Source organism: Arachis hypogaea, chromosome 13, assembly GCF_003086295.3.
Source record: "Arachis hypogaea cultivar Tifrunner chromosome 13, arahy.Tifrunner.gnm2.J5K5, whole genome shotgun sequence".
Taxonomy (NCBI): domain Eukaryota; kingdom Viridiplantae; phylum Streptophyta; class Magnoliopsida; order Fabales; family Fabaceae; genus Arachis; species Arachis hypogaea.
The window spans coordinates 2,593,780-2,614,758 of NC_092048.1; the positions used below are offsets into that span (position 1 = coordinate 2,593,780).

The following is a 20,979-nucleotide window of genomic DNA, read 5'->3' on the forward strand; positions in this document are numbered from 1 at the left end:
ATCTTGGTAATTTGCTAAACATCTTTAATGTCTAAAGATCATGTTTTTTTTTTTTTGTTTGCACAAAGATATCTATTAGGTCAAAAGTTCAATGATTAATCTTTTAAGTAGTGTAGAAATATAAAGTGAACAATTTTTTTAAACAAATAAGTTCTATTTTCATCTTTCAATAAGTATCAAATTCGAAAAAAATGGTTAAAAAACAGAATCCTCATCCATTTATATTAACTTGTGTTAATAAAGATATAAAGATTATGGTATCTAATTTTGAAATTTGAGCTATGTAACCGTTTTTCTTGGTGCATGCACTGACTTAATTAAGAGTCAAAGTGTTGTATAAACACACCTCTAAGGCATGCATTTTGTATTTTGAGTCAACAGTGTCATTGATAATTTTTAAAATGTTTGACAAATGTTGAAAACAAAAAATAGCACTTTATGCTTCACCTAACTAATGAAAACACATTAAAATTATAATCAGACTACTTTATTCTACTTGTCTTAGAGCTACATTTATATCATAGTAATGGAAGTTTGGCACATGACAACTTTATTCTAACCGGTTTTGTGGATGTTGAATTTACAAAATTGAAGATTTAGTTTCAATTATCTATATATGAATGAATGTAATATTTCATTCGTAGTGATAATCGTATAATTGCTCAAATGCACTCAAGCAACGATGTCTTGACATATTTGAACAACCATATTCCTTAGTTTATTACTTTTTCTTTTCTTTTCTTAAGCACAAATAAATAGATACAAGAACAACTTATATAGCCATTTTCAATTGTTTTGACACATGAACTAATATGAAACATATTCAACGTCATGCTGTAATAGGCAATCAATTTTTTATTCCAAAAATTAAAACAGAATAACATTAGAATAAAAATATTTTTAAAACAACACTTGCTAATTGGATCATATTAATTAATTATGCATTGCTCAATTTACATCCTGAGGCAGCAACAGCTAACAAGTGATTCAAAAGGACCAAAACGTGCATTGCCGTTGCATCATTATTAATTTTTTTTGTCTCTATAAATTGAACCGACTCATATTATTTGAAGAGTTCGCGCGAAAATAAGATTGAGTTGAGTGGCGAAAATTATATTGTTCCCGCCATAAATTAATTCACATAATTTAGTAATAATTTGACACGCTACAGAACTGTGACCTTCCCACTTCACAGTTACGTTCAACTTCACCATGCTGCTACTACTATTTTGACTCACTTCGTTCCGTGTCAACTCATTTCGTTCGGTTTTTGTTAAAAAATTATGTTACGCTTAATGGCAATATTTTCTCGTGATATATATTCATCATGAATAAAATAAAATGGTAAACAAACCAAGAAAATAAATGAATATCCATTACACTTACTCGCAGTTATTAGTTAACCCACCGACGAGACTTATGCAATAGAGTAACAAATTATTGTTTGATGTATATTACCCTAGATTCAAAATTTATTATAAAATTAGAAGTTTCAAAACATAAATTAGTCTATTGAATTCCTTCTCAATGTTATTTTAATTGGACAAATTTATCTATTAGAAACAAAGTATACAGTAAAAAAATGAAGTAATTATCCTTTTCAAATGGTGTAACATATTAACAATGTCCAATAACTATAAGGTATGATCTATACCTCACTGAATTCTTTAATCAAATGATATGTGCTTTATATCCCATTTTGTAAATAATTAAATAAAAATTATTAACAAAGAATCTAATAAACAATTATATAAATTTAATATAATTTTATATTTATCTTCTTAGTTGTTTTTTGATCATCAATCAGAATTTTACATCATACCAATTTAGTATAATTATATTTTATTTAAAAGTTCAGGAAACATTGAAAGACTCGATAGCAAAAAATGGTTTTATTAAATTGGTATTCTTTTTCTTTTATCCTAACTTGAATTTAGAACTTTTAATTTTGCAAATACTTTTTTCCGAATTGAATTTACCATTTGATTAGAAAATCAAATGCTTAAAATTTGTCTTATGAATACTGATAATTAAATATAAGTTTTGAATTTATTAATATTCAAAATATTTTACAATCAAAATAGATATTAGTTTTCTCAAAAATAATTATATCTTTTTTTTTTTTTGTAAATACTCCAATAATAATCCAAACATCCTATACATACTCTAGTAGTCTAGTGTACTAAAAGTTTTATTTTAAACGACTACTAATAACTTTTTGTTTACTGATCTGAATATATGATAAGTATTTGTGTAATTTTTTTATATTGATAACATATAATATATAATATATATACACATTAATTAATAATTAGATAAGAAAAATTGGCAAATTTAGGAGCGCAATGACTCGGACGAGTGGGTGAGCCGACTCGGACGAGTGGGTGAGCCGACTCGGACGCAACGAGTATAACGACGAGTTGACTCACCTTGATTTAGAATAATAAAAAAAAAAAAACTCGGTAACTGAGTCTCCAGAAGAAACCAATTTCCCTCTTCCTTCTCGTTCTCTAGGGTTATCGTCTTCTTTCGCACCTTCTTCTTATCTCTCCAAAAAATCACACACACTCCATAAATTGTTCAAACTCACCTCACACTCTCTCTCATGTTCCGTCTCACGAATTTTCGTTTCTAACCGTTTTTTCCCCTTCCATTTTCTGGAATTTACCATCGACTCTTCGATATAGTTTCAAGTTCCTCCTTCGATTTGCGCTCATTTCTTTAGATCCGAACAATTCCTAGCTTTAAGAGCTCCGGTGGATCAGAATTAGAAGTTTCCGAAGGAAATCGAAGTGTTAGGGTTCCGATTTTTCTGAAATTTTAGTTTCCGTTTGAAAAAGCGATGGAGCCACCGGTTGTTAGATCGAGAGGGAGGCCGCGGAAGCGTAGAAGAAAAGAGGAAGAAATGGAAGCTCTGGAAGCAAAGAGGCAAGCCTTGGCAACCAGATCGATAGCGTTGGTTGGACGATTCGTGCTGAAGGAGTTCCCGAAAATCGGTGTTTTTCTCGGTAAAGTTGTGTACTACGAGTGTGGCTTGTATAGAGTTAGTTATGAGGACGGTGATTTCGAGGATTTGGATAGTGGTGAGGTTCGTGCTGTTCTACTAAATGACAGTGATTTTGATGATGATTTGACTAAGAGGAAGGGTAAATTGGAGCAATTAGTGTTGAAGAATAGTGTAAAGGTTCAGGCTAAGTCGGTGAAGGCTTCTGATGAGATGAATAAAGATGAATCCAAGGTTGATGGACCTGTTTCGGGAGAACTTAACGGTGAAAACGGTGAGGAACAAGCTGAAGGTGGCGATGATTTGTTGAGTGATGATTATTCTGATTCAGATGCTGAGGCAGTGCCTGCCGTGCCACCGCGGCCGCCTTTGTTGCAGTTGCCACCATCGTCAGGGACTATTGGTGTGCCGGAGCAGTGTGTTTCGCACCTGTTTGCTGTTTATGGTTTCTTGAGATCATTTAGCACTAGGTTGTTCCTGGCACCGTTTACTTTAGATGATTTTGTTGGTTGTCTTAATTGCCGAGTTGCTAACAGCTTGATTGATTCTATTCACGTCTCCCTATTGCGGGTATTGAGGCATCATCTTGAATCCGTTTCATCTGAAGGCTCAGAGCTTGCATCGAAATGCCTTAGGTGCTTAAATTTCTTTCTACTATTTATTTATTTATTTTTTCGGTTTGGCAAGATTCATGTATACAGCATTGATAGTAGAAATGGTGTCTACACTTGATTTTGATTAGATTGAAGTTGTTGTATTTGCAGGTGCAATGATTGGGGCTTGCTTGATGCATTGACTTGGCCTGTTTTTGTGATTCAGTATTTATTAGTTAATGGACACACAAAAGGACCTGAATGGAAAGGGTTTTATGATGAGGCTTTTGCTTGCGAGTATTATTTATTGCCTGTAAGTAGGAAGTTAATGATATTGCAAAAACTCTGCGATGATGTTTTGGATTCAGAGGAGCTAAAAGCTGAAATGAACATGCGGGAAGAATCAGAGGTTGGGGTGGATTATGACGCAGAAGATATCATTGCTGCAGAAAATGGGCCTGGAAAAGTCCTGCCAAGACATGCCAATACTGCTTGTGAGGATAAAGGAGCCATGAAGATAGTTTTGGCATCAAATTTTGTGAACCAACATGTTAACCCTAATAATTCCAATTCCAGAAATGCAGGAAACGTTGGTGATGGCGATGATAGAAATGGAGATGAATGTCGTCTTTGTGGTATGGATGGGACCTTGCTTTGTTGTGATGGGTGCCCCTCTGCTTATCACTCCAGGTGTATTGGTGTTTCGAAAATGCATATACCAGAAGGACCGTGGTATTGTCCAGAATGCAAGATTAACATGATTGGGCCAACAGTTGCAAAGGGAACATCACTTAGAGGTGCTGAAATATTTGGAATGGATTTGTACGGGCAGCTTTTCATGAGTTCTTGCGACCACTTATTGGTGTATGTTCAACATCATTTTGTGTTATTTTTTCTTACTTTTTTTTGTTATATCACTACTGGTGCTTCAGTTCTATTTTGTGTTATTTTTTCTTACTTTTTTTTGAAATTTGTGCTTTAGTCTACTTCCTTTCCATCCCTTTGCTATCCTCCTTAGAGTAGATGTACTTTTAACTTCCCAAATTCATCTTCATGATCTTTAAAAAAAAATGGATGATTGCAGGCTCAATGTCAACAATGATGAATTCTGTCTTAAATATTACAACCAGAGTGACATTCCTAATGTTATCCAAGTGCTCTGCGGATCCTTGCAGCATAGACCAATATACTATGATATTTGCATGGCAGTTATGCAATATTGGAATATTTCTGAAAGAGTCTTGCCTCTTCCTCCTCCGTCAAGTGAAGATGGTCATAAGCCTGTTAGTTTGGTGAATGGAGAGTACTCTCACACTTTGAGCTTGATTTATAGTGGCAATGTAGTCCCTTCACGTGATATCTCAACAACTAACACTGTAAATCAATGTCCTGAAAGCAGCGGTAATGAGCTCCCTACCACAAATATGAAGCTTCCTCAGGAAACTAGGATGGTGTCACTAATGTCAAATGATTCTGGGTCTGTTTCTGTTAGTAATCAGTCTGAGTTGAACTATCGAAGTTCTGTCAATGGGTTAACTGTGGTGGCTTCTTCACGCTCTTTGATAAACAGCCAATATAGTAATAATGCCCATTCAAATGATATTGTACTGCCAGTGAACTTCTCTCTGGAAACCAAAGAGAGCACCCGAGTTGGTTTTGGAAAGGTGGAACACAAAACAACTAACAATGTTGGGTACATGGGTTTGTCCTATAAACCTTTGTCATACATTAATAACTATATGCATGGTGATTTTGCTGCATCAGCAGCTGCCAAATTGGCCGTTCTATCCTCTGAGGAATCTAGGTCAGAGGGTCATGTTTCCGACAGTCAGAAGAAAACGATAGCTCAGATCACTTATTTGCAAGCAAAAGCATTCTCACAAATAGCTTCACGTTTCTTTTGGCCAGCTACTGAAAAGAAGCTAATGGAGGTGCCAAGAGAGAGGTGTGGCTGGTGCTTTTCTTGTAAAGCCCCTGTTTCAAGCAAGAGAGGATGCATGTTAAATCATGCCCTTATAAATGCCACAAAAAGTGCGCTGAAAGTTCTTGCTGGTTTTCCTCCACTAAGGAGTGGAGAGGGAATCCTTCCTAGTATTGCAACATACATTTTATACATGGAGGAATGTTTACATGGTTTAATAGTTGGGCCCTTTCTAAGTCCAAGTTATAGAAAGCAATGGCGAATGCGGGTTGAACAGGCCACAACATTTAGCTCTATCAAACCACTCTTGCTTGATGTGAGTGGCATTTAATTTTCCAATTTGGTTGAATGTTATATTTTACGTCTGCATATTTTTTAATAAATTGAAGACATACATTTTTATTTAGTCAATTTAACACTTGTTTTGATTTTCAAATTCTGTATGTGAAGCTCACTATCTATCGCACTTTTTGGAGTGTGCTAAACTTGGTGAATTTTAACAGTTTGTGTCCTTGTTATTGGTTATAGAATGCTCTGTACATATGTTCATGTTACCCTTTCTCAAAATTCTTCATTATGATGCATTTATAGGTTGTACCATATGAGTAGGTTTGTTAAGCCATTATTCTTCCAGTAGCTGATGAATTTTCATTTTCAGCTTGAGGAAAATATTCGCATGATTACTTTCTGCGGGGATTGGCATAAGTTGATGGATGATTGGTTGGTTGAGTTTTCTATGATTCAAAGGTCTGCATCTGCTCTTGGAACAACACAGAAACGTGCACCAAGTGGGAGGCGTTACAAAAAACGCTCAGCTACTGAAGAACCTACAGCTGATGGTTGCCATGAAAGCCTTGAGTGGTGGCGGGGTGGGAAATTCACCAAGTTTATATTCCAAAAAGCTGTTTTGCCAAGATCCCTGGTCAGGAAAGCTGCACGCCAAGGTATTCTATTTTCGCCTCAAAAAATTATACCATAATGATGATGAGCCTGAGTAAGAAATTCTGAATTTGATTTTTCTAAAACAAAGGTCATATTGATTTGAAATATGTTCTAAAATTTTCATTTTTATTATAATTTTTTTGGTTATTTATTATTTATTTTTTCTAATACTAAGAATAAATTAATTGAATTTGTATACTTATTACTTAATACAGCTGCCTCTGGTTAGAACAAGTAATGATAAAAAACCAGACTTGAGATTCAACGGAACTGTTACTAAGTGTATGCTTATATTATATATAAACTAGTTTGTGACTCCCATAGGCGTGCAGGGAATTGAAATAAAGAGTTTTTTTTTTTTTGTTTTGTGTGTTTTGTTGGGGGGGGGGGTGGGGAATTATAGGGGTGTACATATATAATAAGGGGTGGGATATTGACCGGAAATGGATCCTCTCCAGTTTTTTTAACACTTGACAGAATCTAGTGTGATCTCTCACCTTTGATTTTATAAGTGGGACCAGAAATAAATAAGAGAGAGAGAGTAATGAATGGTTAGATTAAACACTGCACACCATCCAGTTTTTTTTCACTGGAGAGGATCTACTCCTGGATATGACCTACTCTCGTTCATGCATATGTCAGCAACATATACTTTTTTTTATAGAAAATGACAAATAGGTCCCTGACCTTTTGTCGCGCGGACATTTTCGTCCCTATCCTTCACAAAATTTGGACGGATCAGTCCCTCCGTCCAAATGCCTCCGTCAGGGACTGATCCGTCCAAATGCCTCAATAAGGGACTGATCCGTCCAAGTTTTGTGAAGGTTAGGGACTTAAAAGTATTTTTCAATGATTAGGGACGAAAATGTCCGCGGGGCAAAAGGTCGGGGACCTATTTGTCTTTTTCTCCTTTTTTTATATGTTGATCAATTCAAAAAATAAGGAAGTGTGATATTGCCTTGTATTAATGAGTCATTTAATATTTTCTCTTTCCTCATTAATATGCACCCTCCACTATTTTCTCTATCTAAATTATGTATATGTAGTATTATTAGTTTCTGACTTTCTGTTTTCTAATTTTGCTTTCTAGAATAATGTTACCTTTTTTTTAAATAAAATAATAGTAATTTTCCAAACAAAACATCTAGTAATATATACTGTTCAACATTAATTATTTGTAAAGAGTAAGCAAATATCTTATGTGTATTGCCAAAAATTGAAATTATTTAAGAACCCAAAAATACAACATACGTATATGACATTTCAAACATGCACGGATATATCATTAATAATAAAATTCCAAATATAACTAGAAGCATTACATATAATATGTTTTTTTAATTTAATTTTTCCAACAATCCTAATTAGCTTGTGTATGATTATATTTAAGATCACTTATATATTATTAAGTATTTCAGCAATAAAAACAATAATTATTAAATTAGAAAAAATAGCAGGGAGAGAATATTTGCGAGGAAAGAGAAAATGAGTCATTAATATGATTATGACAATATTACACATTTATTCTTACTTTTAATTAGTCATGAATAAATTATGGTGGATTTTATGTCTCAAAAATATGTGTATGTAGGTTAGAATATTCAAATATATATAAAGTATAGTATGAGAAAAGCTTGGACATATGGAGCATTTATGCTTCACAATGTTTATTGTATAATTTTTTTACCCCGTAATGCTACTACACACATGTATGGTTTTAGGTTCATTAAATTTTTTAAGTCAATAAAGCATGTTATTTATTGTGAGCAACAGGTGGTTCGAGGAAAATCTCTGGCATTTTCTATGCTGATGGATCTGAAATCCCTAAAAGGACCAGACAGTTTGTGTGGAGAGTTGCAGTACAGATGTGTAAGACTGCATCACAGCTGGCACTTCAGGTTTTGTATAGTTTATTGTCAGTTTGCTTTCTTCTTTGAGCATATTGAATGTTGCAAAGAGTGCTACTTATGATATAAATTGTTTGCATCAGGTCAGATATCTAGATTTTTATATCAGATGGAGTGATCTAATTCGTCCAGAGCAGAATATTCAGGATGGTAAAGGTCAAGAAACTGACGCTTCTGCTTTTAGAAATGCAAATATTTGTGATAAAAAGCTTGTAGAGGGGAAAACTTGTTACGGAGTAGCATTTGGGAGCCAAAAGCATCTTTCTACTCGTTTAATGAAAAATGTTATTGAAATTGAGCAAGGTATAGAAGGAAAGGAAAAGTATTGGTTTTCCGAAACACGCATTCCTTTATATTTGGTGAAAGAGTATGAAGAAAGCAATGGAAACGGACCATCTGTTGGTGAGCACTTGAATACTGCATCACAACAATTGCTCAGTCGGTGGTTGAAAGCATCCCGCAAGGATATTTTTTTCTACCTTACCTGCAAGAGAGACAATTTGGACATGTTCTTGTGTTCTGTATGTCATACTGGTGTTCCATTAAGGTTGCCTAACTTTTACTACTAGTTCATTGATTTGTTTTTAATTTCCCTTGCGCCTTTTCTTTATTCCTATTGTTTGCTAGACATTAATCTTTATCTGGCATGGTTTCAGGAATGCACTCAAGTGCAATACTTGTCAAGGTATATCAGTTATCCTTTTACTATTATGCTTTCATAGGTCTCTTGTATATGCAGATATGATTCAGTTATATTTGATCCAAACGTTAATAGGAACCTTGCCTTTTGTAAATCATTGAAAGTAAATCCAGAACTAATTTTTTTGCTGCTACTTAGGCATTGGGGTTGTGTTATATGGTTTTCTTCATTCTTTATTTTATTTTTGCTATTATAGTTCATTAACGTATCCTGTTTAAAATTTTGTTCGATTGAGCATTAGGTTTTTGTCACGAGGGCTGTTCCCTAAGGTCAACAATCTTCACAAATAAGAAAGTTGAGTACTTGACCACATGCAACCAATGTTATCATGCCAAGTTCCTTGCTCAAAAGGAGACCAGTAATGAATCTCCAACCAGCCCCTTACTCTTACAAGGACGTGAAAACAACTCTCTTACTATCCTAAAGGGATTAAAGTCTAAATATTCTGATCTAGCACAGAAGTCTGCCAAGGCAAAGGATAGCCGTCCAGAAGCAAAACAAGCAAAACAAGTTGCTTCAATGACAGTTTTGAAGGAAGCAAAGACTTCCACCAAGTCAAAGGATAGTCATCCAGACAGAAAACAACTTGCTTCTGGTTCCAGCTCGGCAACTGCAACCCATCGTAGGAATTGTTCTTGGGGTGTGATATGGAAGAAGAAAAATATTGATGATACAGGCGATGAATTTAGGCTCAAAAACATACTTTTAAAGGGAGCTTCAGGAATTCTTCAAGAGCCACCAATTTGTCACTTGTGCCGTAAGAAATACTGTTCCGATCTGATGTACATTCACTGTGAGTCATGCTCAAGTAAGTATTCTCTATTAACCTACACATTTTTAAAGGCTTTTTTTTTTGCAATTTTTTTATCTCTGTATTTTGGTTTTGGCTTTTGACAGATTGGTATCATGCTGAAGCTGTTGAACTCGATGAGTCCAAAATTTTTGATGTACTGGGCTTCAAATGTTGCAAGTGTCGCAGGATAAAATCACCTGATTGTCCTTATGCTGATACTAAGCGCAAGACACAAGAGGGTAAGAGGACAAGGACTTCAAAGAAAGAGTATTCTGGTCCAGATTCTGATTCTGGAACATTTTCTGATATGAAAGAGTGTGAGCCTGCTACCCCTGTCTTCCCAGTAGAGGATGATCCTCTACTTTTCTCTCTTTCAAGCGTGGAGCTGGTTACAGAACCTAAGTTAGAGGATGCTGAGTGGAGTACTCTCTCTGGCCCTGGGCCTCGGAAACTACCAGTGAGACGGCATGTTAAACGTGAGGGGGACTGCGATGGATTTTACGTAGAGAAACCGTTGTATGATGAAACTTTGGCACATAATGAAGCGGGTGATACGTACAAACCCGAGCCTTTAGACTATGACTCTGTCGTGCCAAATGATAGCAATCTGCTTAATGAAGCGGAAGGTTCACAGTATGAATTTGCGGACTTTGAACCTCATACCTACTTCTCTGTAACGGAACTGCTGCTTCCAGATGATAGTAGCCAGCTTGAGGGAGCTGATGCATCTGGTGAGTTGTCAGGATATTTGGGGAATTCTTGTACACAAGTTCCTGAAGAATGCGGTGTAACTTTAGATGACAAATCAGAACCTGCCCTATCATTTGAAGACGCTGTTTATAGTTGTTGGCAGTGCGGGCAAATGGAACCAGCCCCTGATCTGTGTTGTGAGATTTGTGGGATTTTTATTCACAGTCAATGCTCCCCTTGGGTTGAGTCACCATCAAGGCTTGGAAATTGGAGGTGTGGCAATTGCCGGGAATGGCAATAGCTGATTCACATGTCATTTTGTTGAATTTGAATTTGGGAAATTCTCCCTCTTGATTGAAGTGGGTTGAAGCTTCTGATGCCTTAACAGTGATAAATCGTACAAGTCAGCTCAAATGAATATTTGCACTTTCTTGGCAGTATCTCCCCGTGGACGAGGTGAATTGTTTGCGAATCTTTCAAGGGCAACTTTATGCTGTGTGCTTTGTCTTGCCATTATTCTGTGCACTGTTCACCGAAATATAACTGCCTGTGCAGTGCCCAGCGGTCCCGGTGTACTCAATCGACGAAAGGATCTGGTGCGTTTGTCGTTAGTTTGCTTTGATCCTATAACGAGATTTTTTAATCAAATCAGTCGGTCACTCGCATGGGGGATTGTTTTCACTTTACCCATTTTACGGTTCGTAGATAAGCATTGTTTTTGTGACGCTTATCTGATGGAATTATTTGTATAGATGAGAATCCTCAATTTTTTATGGAGGTTAGTTAAAACTATGAAGCTTCGATCTATTACGAAAGAAGCTTCTATACTGCTTCCATTCATTTTCACTCGTAGTAGTGAAAGAAAGCACGTTAGGATCCAATGCTGGCCTTACTTAACTCTTTTGTGGTCTTTATTAAACTCATGTTTTCCGCCTAATTCGTGTGTTAGCATAGCACCGAATCCAGTATTATTATTGGCAAAAGAAAGTTAACATGTGATACATACAATCTAATCTATCACGCAAAATATTTTACATTATAAATACACCCTGATAAAAATAGGTAAGAGCTCACGGATAAGAGAACTAAAACACTCGAGAGAATTCACTCACTCTAGGGGAAAGAATCTTAAAAAATGCCGACCTACCGAGACTACACTGACAGTTTTCTCTGATTCCGCCAGTCCACGCATCATGAAATTGTATATGCAACTCAATTGGCTTACGATAAATCCACCTCAATAACGTACAATAAATCATTGGCTTATGCATCTATCTACTTTGTCACAGAAGAGCAGCAAGCATAGCCCCGGGGTCTGTCGATGCTGCCAGATCACTGGCTTGTTGAAGTGATGTTGGAGATGCTTGTGGAGGTTTCTGGATTGCTGGGGGAATGCTGACTAGCATTTCCTTTATAAACATCTTCAACCTGAAACCAAATGCGAATTATATGAAGAAAAATCTCTTTCAAATATGTTTGATAGCTCACGTAAATTGAAAACTAAATCGCATACTCAAATGTTAGTGTTGGGTCTCCCGAAGCAACCGTCATTCGTAGCTGGGTTCTGTCTGCTGGATCCGTTTCAATTCTTATCTGAATATTTAGAGTGTTACAACTTCTTTCATCCATCAATAACTCAATAATGCTGTGTATTATCTCTACGATGTAGAATTCCTAAGTAAATAGATTCCTAAAGCAAACATGAATACTAACCAAACAGAGCATTGCTCTTGTATTTTCTGAATAGAATGTTGCACACGCAACAAGATTGTTTGGATTGGGATCCTAAAACAAATAGATAGCAGAAAGAGTTATGATATAAATCAATTGGTGTACAACAGAAAGATAAGAAAGATAAAAAATAATAGTTGGGAATTACCAGCCCCGGGCAGACTGTCAAAGAGTAACTATCGAATAAGTTGGCCATTTCAAGCAACGGAAGTGGTTTGACACCTCTAACCTGCAAAAATAACAAAATAAACTGATGACTGCATGATCCATATTCAACAATATACATTTGCAAAGTTAAATTCAACTTCCTAGAGTAAGTATACTACTCTAGGTGCACATAATACATACCACTTCTTGAAGCTTTAAAGGTGGTCCAGATAGGGATCTCCATTGAGCGAAAAAATCTTCAGCAGATATAGATATAGGCTGAAGAAATTTATTTAGGACAGCTGGAAGCTGAAGTTTGACGTTGACCTGTGAAAGGACACATGTATGCAGTTACACACATAGGGTACTGGGAATGAAGCTCAATGATTTTTCCAGATAGTAACAAACACAGGTTCAAATTTACGTACCATATCATTACCAAACTTGTATGAGAAGTCAAGAACAGCCACATCCCTGCTTGGGAGGAGATTAACAACTTCAAGTGGGCATTGCACCTACGCAACCAAGAGGTCAGGGAAATGTGAACAAATTATTAAAGCAGCAACATTTAACATTGGTCGTGTTGTCTCACCTGTGCCCGGGGAGGTATAGTTTCTGGTACTAATGAGAGCTCCGTCTTTAAATGAGTGGGTGGCAATATTATAGCTTGAACAGAGAGGAGAGGAGAAGTATTCTTGTTTCCCAAAAAAAGAACAACACGTCCCTGATGAGCTCTCCATTCTGCTTTAAGGCCAATCTGTTGCAAAAATGAATGTACATACAAAAAAGTGAGGACACCAAGAATCTACTATAACGTTGACCCTTAATTACTGAAAATACTAAAGATGTCTCTGTCAGTGAACTGCAAGTATATTTTGGACTGATGTTACAAAAAAAATAAACAATAATGTTGGAGGAAAAACCTGAATGTAAGGATCCTCATATAGAACACCACTATCCTTCAAGCACAAAGAACGAAACCTTTCAGCGATATTTCCAATTGGCTGCACAAAGGGTGGTATTCGTTACATTCCAATACATACATGCGGTAATATCTTTCTAATGTTGAATAACGGATGACAAGTCTCCATCAGATAGGTAAAATGGTCTATCATAAAGTATTCTTCATTCATGTAAAGAAAAGCCTTTGGCACAGAAACCAACATTTGACTCATCCCGGATCATTTATGAAAATGAAAAAAGTCTAACAAGAATGTTTTCCTCAAGTGATCAGTAAAATTTAAATATGGAATGTTCTAGTAATATTCCAATAAAATGGGTAAAGTTAAAACTTAAAAGACTTCAGAATTATGGTACTATAATCAATACAAGTACCTGCACAGCATTAGCTTGCTGATCAACAGGAACGAGGGCTGATGACTCAACTGCAATACCTCCCAATCCCAAATTGGAATTTGACTTAGGCTGGACAATGCTGCTGGGTGGGCCCTCAATAGCCAATGTATCCAAGAGAACACCATCAAGGTCGCCAGATTGAGGCAGAGCATCTACTTTACTCAAAGTCCCATTTACCTGGGGTAATCTTTGATCCTCTGAATCATTATCCTATTAAAACATGAAGTCCACATCAAACTAAGAAGCAACTGGGGCAAATGTGTTATTTCTTCTGAGGATGATAGAATGAGACTTAAACTAACCATGTTACTCCTTGTGCTGGGGTTGGGCACCTTTAAAAGACCAAGTTGGTTGACCATGACTGCTGGTGTACCATTAGCAGGGTGTTGGTCAGATACAACCAATGCATTTGATGTTTGAGAAAGTTGCTGGGCTCGCAACTTCATTGCACTTTGTTCTGCAGTATCAACTTCAGTGTCTTCAGCCCTTTTGATCAATGCAGACTGAAGCCAAAGTAGATTAAACCATGAGTATTATACCATTGGTGAATAAACTGATGAAACAAAATTATAAATAAGCTGCCTCTAAAATACTGAAACAATAAGGCAATAATACCTGCCGTTCAGGGAATTTAGGCATTTCAGCTAATATATCTACTAATGCTGCACCTTTTCTACTCAAGGCAAAATATTCAACAGCCCGCTGCTGTATCTCAACTTCAATGCAACTCTCATATCTAAAGATATGAGCAAATGCATCAGAATCTCAAGCTTTATGACAAACCATAGACCAACTCATGAAAAATAAATTGAATAGGTATAACTCACTTTTTGAATATTGCCCATATCTGATTCTGTAGATCAGGGTCTGGTGGTTGAGTGTGCATAAGAATTTTAGCATATGTTGATAGAAGAATAGGAATAGTAGAAGTCCTGAAAATAAAACATATCTAGGTCAAACGGAACATCGGAACCCAGCTATGAATTAAGTGAGGTATCTGCTGATATGGACCGATTCTGCTTACGATACAGTAGGAAGCTTCTCATGTATGATGTTAAATATTTCCCTTGGACTAAATCCAGGTTGTCTCACTAGAAGGTGCCCAAACTCTCCAAGGATATATGCACTAACCTGTTGAAATGCATGCAACTAGAAAAATTAATAATGAGCTATAATCAGATCTCATGCTATATGCCTATATCAGTGTTTTGATTAAGTATAAACCAATTATCTGTGTCTGAATTTAATACAAACTAAAAGTTAATAAACATAAGGAGAGGGAGGGGGGAAGGCCTTTTACTAAATGGTGACAACAGCACACAAACCTTAACCATTGTCTCATGTATGGCAGGCTTATCAAGATACTCTCGAGCTTTTGCCGCGGCATAAGGCTGATCAAAGACATAAAAAAGTCCTTGTTAGCAATGTATATACTAGGAAGAAGTAAGAGTTGATACGAACTTCTGTTTCACCTGTAGATCATCATTATTTGTAACAAATTGTATCACACGAAACCAGATGTCATCACTAACAAATTCTCCAGCCTTGTCAATTAGTTGAAGGATCACATCTACATACCTGTAATAAAATAAGGATGGCCCAGTTCATGATGGATAGTAGTTTTAATACACAAATACAGTACAGTGTACTTCAGCAATGCGACAAATAGCAATAGCATTACCAAGAAAGATCTGGTGTAAACTTCTCCGCAAGAATAGCTGCTTTTAGTGATAATTCCTCTCGCATTGCAAAATCTGCTGTGCTGAGATACTACAAGATAGTAGAAGTTACAAAGTAATAATTTGGGTGGTTCAATTCAACTGTAACATCAGTTATTTTTTTTTTTTCTAAATAAAAAAACTTCATTTGGTAAGGATACAAAGGGTTTAAAATGAGATTTTCAAATTCACAGGAATCACCGTAAATCTAGTTCATACCTGCAGTAGTTCTTCAACTATATCCTTTGCATTTGAAACATCACACATGCTATAAAGCAAATCCAAAGCACGCCTTCGAATACTGAGTATAAACCAACAACTTAGAAATACTAGATTCAACAAAGAATGACATTAAGAATAATGGAATTAAATATGTATGATACTGGAGATTTTAAGCACTTTTAGAGTTTTTAGTAGAAGAAAACTATATCTTCAATGGAAGGACATTTTTCCCTTCAGAGTACGACGTTAACATGCACGTACAATAATTATATCCAATTTGTGCAAGCTTTACTTGGAACGCAAATAACGGGGATGAGATATATAAACTATAAAGAATTGATGATTTCACAACATAGGACAGTGTGTATAACCTGATGTCAGGATCTTTCAATGAGGTAATAATCTGAGCCTGGTGTCTTTTTATGATATCTTGCACATCTGTAATCATAAACATTCTAGTCATATTTTCCTGCATCACAATAGCATATATGTTATGAACTCTACATTGCATTCTGACAGTAACTTTAGCCTTTTAAACTATAAATATGATATCTTCTACTGCATAGTATTTATATTTTATGTCGCACGGTTCTTCCCCAAAAAGAGAACTTAAAACAAAATTAGGGATAAATGAACAGTGTCAGTGACAGCAATTTACCAAGCCTAGATATCGAATATTTGGCTCTCTAACAGCAATAAATTTTCCAAGAAGAGTCACACATTGAGACATCATCTCTTTTTCAGCATCAAGATGCATAACCTGCAGCGGGCAATTGGAATAGATAATATAACAAAACTACTATATGTAAAATTGCAAGATAAGAGGAAGAGAATGAACATATGGCTACCAGATGCACTGTACAATTCAATTAAGAGCATGGTAGAAATCCCTACAGAAGAGTCATATTTGTCTGTTAATGACAGGCTACAGAACCTACCACATGCATACACAGAAGAGTATAATTTAAGCCACATGGTAACATTTGTCATTAGGTTCACAACAGCATCTATTATATTTGAGCAGTTACATTTAAAAAACGAAATCAATCATGAGAATGAATGGGGTTGTCCAAGAATAGTATAATTTCTAAGGAAATTTTCCTAAAACCTCAGCTAATTTGACAAATAAATTCAAAATAAAGAATTTGCATTTAGCAAGTCATTCATAACAAGATCATTAACGTAAAGAAAATGCTTTTCTTGTTTAAAATATAAAATGTCAATGTACATACCAGAGCAAGGGCTTCAAACAGAACAGCATGAGATGCATTATTTTTGTTCACATTTTTTACCACATCAGTGCCCATCAATATCCTTTGTAAGACCTGAAATGATTAATCCAAGAGTTAGCAAGACTTAATAATTAAACAAAGTTATTTGTATGTGTTAAAATATCCAAACCTCAAATAGTGATCTTCTGGTATTTGGATCTTCAATGATCGGAAAATACTGAAGGGCCCTCATTGTTTTGACCTATGTTAAGAACGAACCAAACAAGCAATACAAGGTTGACAAGCGTCGTAAGGGAAAGTAAGAGTTGCAAAATTGGGGAAGCATACTTTTACTTTCATTAAAAGCTACACTGCAAGAATAGCACCCAAAATCTCCTTAAATCCAAAGCTATCAAAGGAAAAGGCTAAAAGTTACACACCTGAAGCCAGGGAGATGGAATGCCGTAGTAAGTGTACTCTTGCGGAATATCCTGGTTCCTAGCAAGGCGTTCTAAAATTTTTACACACTTGGGAAGACAACTCCAATATGCCTCATAATTGTTTGACACCAAAGCAACAAGGAGACTCATAGAAGAAGTCAAAACACCAAGGTCTCGTTCATCCAAAAGTTGTGCCATCCGAACCGCCCTGAAATATATTATAAGGAATTATCAAGATACATTTGAGGTAAAACATTGAAGACAGCATGTTACCAGCAAAGTGACATTCAAATTACCACCCATCTACATTGACAACATCTGGATTTTTCCTGTATAATCGCAGTAAGCATAAAGCAGCTTTTTTTTTCACAAGCGGTCTGCAACTGCTAGATACCTAGATCACAAAAGCATAAATTATTTTCTCATGGAAAATATTAATTAATTAATAATTATGCATAATTTCTTACCAGCAACTTCTGTACATCAGGTGCTAAGGACTCGGAAAATTCTCTTCCGCCAATATTTCCAACCTGCAAAATAGAATACACAATATGATAGCAACGAAAATAACATTCCAGCTTACATAGCTTGGAATTGGAAGGATAATTGTTTTCAGAACAAACAGGTGAACACATGCAATATTCAGAGAGCAAAAGTGATGGCATGTACAAAAAAGAAATTTACAGATATTCTGAACCTGTACTCAAGTTGGAAAAAAGGTTCAAAATTTAGGGTAATCAAAACCAAACAAATAAAGCTCCACCAAATGTTTCAAAGTTCTCACTCTCTATGTATAGAAGAAAACTGCATTCTCAAATATTACAAATCAGAATAGTGAACCATATATGGAGTGCTCCATAATCAGATCCCAGAGAGCTATATGACCTCAGAGATATTTTATCCAAGCAGTTGAAAACTATATCTGAATACATGTTTTAACAGTTAGAGTGGTACTGAGAATAAAATAAGAGCAAGAAAGGTAGGGAAATTTACTATTAATGCTTTTAATATGGTCATATTTATCTGATTAAATTAAGCACATGACCATAATGACGAAAAGGGAAAACAAATAACAATATAATGGGGAAACTCATCAATTTATGAAATGCATACTCATTGGAAGTCCATATGGCCATTTATTTTTTTTTTTAGAGTCAATTGCAAAACATAACTCCGCCTATGCTACACCTGCGGTACATAGCCGGTCCAAGCCCGGATAAAGGAGGAGGGTTGTGGTAGGCCTTCGACAACCAACATAAAAACTTAGTTGAATTCATGACATGGATCAATTGCAAAACATAAGATGTAAGATACAAACAACGTGGCCTCTTTTCTAGAGCTTCTCATTATTGCATTTTGAATAAGAGAAGCACAGTAGTACAGTTAATAAGAGAGTAAGCCACATAATTATAGAAGGTTGACAATTTTTCCATTACCATACCATAGTCAATGCTAAGCACTGAAATGTTTCATTGCGACCAATAATATCAGTCCGCACAGTATTTATTGCCAATCTCAGAAAGTCATGGTTTTCATTGACCAGACATGATGTCACAATGTACCCAACCTGCAATTAGTTATTGTGAAGTTAGAAACTATGTTTTCTCTGCCAGGTTTACCTTTGAACAATCTAAGATAATAACAACAACAACAACAAAGTCTTGTCCAATTATCCTACAAGGTGAAGTATGCTATTGAACAATCTAAGAATAGCTAATATATATAGCTAGTAACACAACATTGTGGAAAGATGACAGAGAAAGATTTTACCTGCTTTTCTGGATACTTTGGAGCAGATATTAGAGAAACGGCTTCCATGTGACCAAAATCCACATCATAGCCAAGCATATATATGTAAAGCATTTTCCATACATATTTCTTTTTGTCATATGGTTTCAAACCCTAAACATAGAATCAAAAGGGATAAGATCAACATGCATTGCCATGACACTTACACTGCTTTGGTTAATAGAAAACAACAACAGAATATGCACATTGAATAATAGGATTTTTCCCCCTTAAAAATATTTGCAACCAAAAAATTATGCAGAGTAACTATCCTATTTGCAATGTATGTAACAGAATCTGACGAAACGATCTTCTAGCATAATGATAATTAAAATGACACAGCTCAAATGCAGTAATAAGCAAAAATTAACTACCAGGCTTCAACAACAAAATTCTTCATCGGAGTTTTAGAGAACTTTAGCATCAAGTATATTAACAACACTTTCTAATGTCATTCTACATGAACTTGAACTACACAGCTAATGAAATAGTTCAACCACATAAACTCGAAGCTAAATTCGACGGAACATTCAAATCCTACGCGAAAAATCAAATAGCGAAAACCGAATCAAACTCGAAGATAAAAGAAAAGCAAAGAATCCTAACCTTCTCGCTCTTGAAGCGAGTTCGGATTTTTCCGAGCTCCTTGTCGACGCGTAGCCTCTCCTGTTCCTTGTTCTGACAGTTGCGGACATCGCTGATGAACACCGACAGACCTCTCATTCCCGATAACGCCATCTCCACAGCTCACAGATCCGCCGGGAGATGGAGCGGATCCCGCCGTCTACTCTTTCGAATGAAAAAAAACCGGTAGACAGGTTCCACCGTGGCTCCGATGATGACGGCTTTTGAAGTTCGATGGATCCAATCACCAATGGAAAATTCTGGTGTATGAACGAGGTTCAGATTTTCAGCTCACGGATTCGGAAAAACGAAAATGCATGCTCAGAGAGAATCTAGAGAGATACAATGGCAGAAAAGAAGAGAGAAAAAATGGAGTGAAGACCAAACGAACAAAATTGTAAAAACTGGAACACACTCGCGGAAGCAGCTATATTTTAACACTTTACGATTAAACCAAATATAGAATAATTTAAATGTTATGTATCTATAAAATTCTTTATATTTTTCTGTATCAAAATTATACTCATATAAGTTATAAAATTTACATTTACGTAAAGATAAATTTTATACTTAAAGAGCTAGGTTAAGATGTACAAATATAAATAATAATATCTTCATGTTGTAGCATATTCATTATTATTCCATTTCACCTAATCCTTTTTTTCAGTAATTATTATAATTATTATTATGATTATGATTTTTTTTTCTCTGACTGATCTATAATACTGCAATTCTTTTGTTCGTGCAGTAATTTGAGATTGGTAATTTTTAAAATTTATATTTTATGTTGTGACTTTGTGCCTCATACTCTCATTGCAATCCTCTTTTGTACTCGCAATTTCAATGGTTGAAGTCAAAGGTATCAATGTATCATACACTTGGGTCAAAATGGAGGGAAACAGGTGTGATGCACTTTGCAGTTTGTACCATACACCATAATTCAACCTCCTGAAGTGACGCATACTTTAGCTGACACTATAAAAGTTCATTCAAATTAAAGTTTTGAGAAATATTAAACAGCTTAAATATTTACACGGTTGGTTGAGCACCATTAATTTTGTGAGATAAGGCTGACCTGCTTTAATAGTAATGTAAACGAACTGTAAGAATACTTTAACTTAATTGGTCACTTCTTCCTATTTTTAGTACTATTGAATTCTTATCAGAAGACACTACAATTATGAACGAAGGA

The 20,979-nt window shown here is 35.6% G+C and overlaps 2 protein-coding genes across 2 annotated transcripts; one reads left to right on the forward strand and one right to left on the reverse strand.

The window, feature by feature from the left end:
- The first annotated feature begins 2,449 nt into the window (after nucleotides 1-2,449).
- On the forward strand, nucleotides 2,450-11,431 carry LOC112736410 (DDT domain-containing protein PTM). The gene is made up of 9 exons (XM_025785852.3): nucleotides 2,450-3,639; nucleotides 3,769-4,461; nucleotides 4,682-5,834; nucleotides 6,177-6,462; nucleotides 8,234-8,358; nucleotides 8,451-8,914; nucleotides 9,024-9,052; nucleotides 9,309-9,875; nucleotides 9,965-11,431. The coding sequence occupies exons 1-9, from the start codon at nucleotides 2,843-2,845 to the stop codon at nucleotides 10,849-10,851; spliced, it is 5,001 nt and encodes a 1,666-aa protein (XP_025641637.1). The 5' UTR covers nucleotides 2,450-2,842; the 3' UTR covers nucleotides 10,852-11,431.
- A 44-nt stretch (nucleotides 11,432-11,475) lies between these two features.
- LOC112736411 (AP-2 complex subunit alpha-1) lies at nucleotides 11,476-20,323 on the reverse strand. Its single transcript, XM_025785853.3, has 27 exons — nucleotides 19,770-20,323; nucleotides 19,146-19,277; nucleotides 18,817-18,942; nucleotides 17,843-17,905; nucleotides 17,672-17,769; nucleotides 17,376-17,583; nucleotides 17,126-17,197; nucleotides 16,957-17,049; nucleotides 16,383-16,484; nucleotides 16,096-16,193; nucleotides 15,722-15,803; nucleotides 15,466-15,554; nucleotides 15,257-15,362; nucleotides 15,110-15,175; nucleotides 14,809-14,915; nucleotides 14,612-14,716; nucleotides 14,400-14,520; nucleotides 14,087-14,287; nucleotides 13,764-13,994; nucleotides 13,352-13,432; nucleotides 13,021-13,185; nucleotides 12,857-12,943; nucleotides 12,630-12,755; nucleotides 12,430-12,510; nucleotides 12,264-12,335; nucleotides 12,064-12,143; nucleotides 11,476-11,978 (listed from the first exon to the last, which is right to left on the reverse strand). Exons 1-27 carry the CDS (start codon nucleotides 19,899-19,901, stop codon nucleotides 11,834-11,836), a joined length of 3,069 nt encoding a protein of 1,022 aa, XP_025641638.1. The 5' UTR covers nucleotides 19,902-20,323; the 3' UTR covers nucleotides 11,476-11,833.
- Nucleotides 20,324-20,979: the final 656 nt, after the last annotated feature.

Excerpts from the sequence above, each read along its gene's own strand:
- LOC112736411 (XM_025785853.3), bottom strand. The coding sequence starts at position 19,901 with ATGGCGTTATCGGGAATGAGAGGTCTGTCGGTGTTCATCAGCGATGTC. Across the intron at positions 12,944-13,020 it reads CTATACCTCCCCGGGCACAG|GTGCAATGCCCACTTGAAGT; the intron begins GTGAGACAACAC and ends TTGGTTGCGTAG. Across the intron at positions 11,979-12,063 it reads GACCCAACACTAACATTTGA|GTTGAAGATGTTTATAAAGG; the intron begins GTATGCGATTTA and ends ATTTGGTTTCAG.
- LOC112736410 (XM_025785852.3), top strand. The coding sequence starts at position 2,843 with ATGGAGCCACCGGTTGTTAGATCGAGAGGGAGGCCGCGGAAGCGTAGA. Across the intron at positions 4,462-4,681 it reads TCTTGCGACCACTTATTGGT|GCTCAATGTCAACAATGATG; the intron begins GTATGTTCAACA and ends GGATGATTGCAG. Across the intron at positions 9,876-9,964 it reads TCACTGTGAGTCATGCTCAA|ATTGGTATCATGCTGAAGCT; the intron begins GTAAGTATTCTC and ends GGCTTTTGACAG.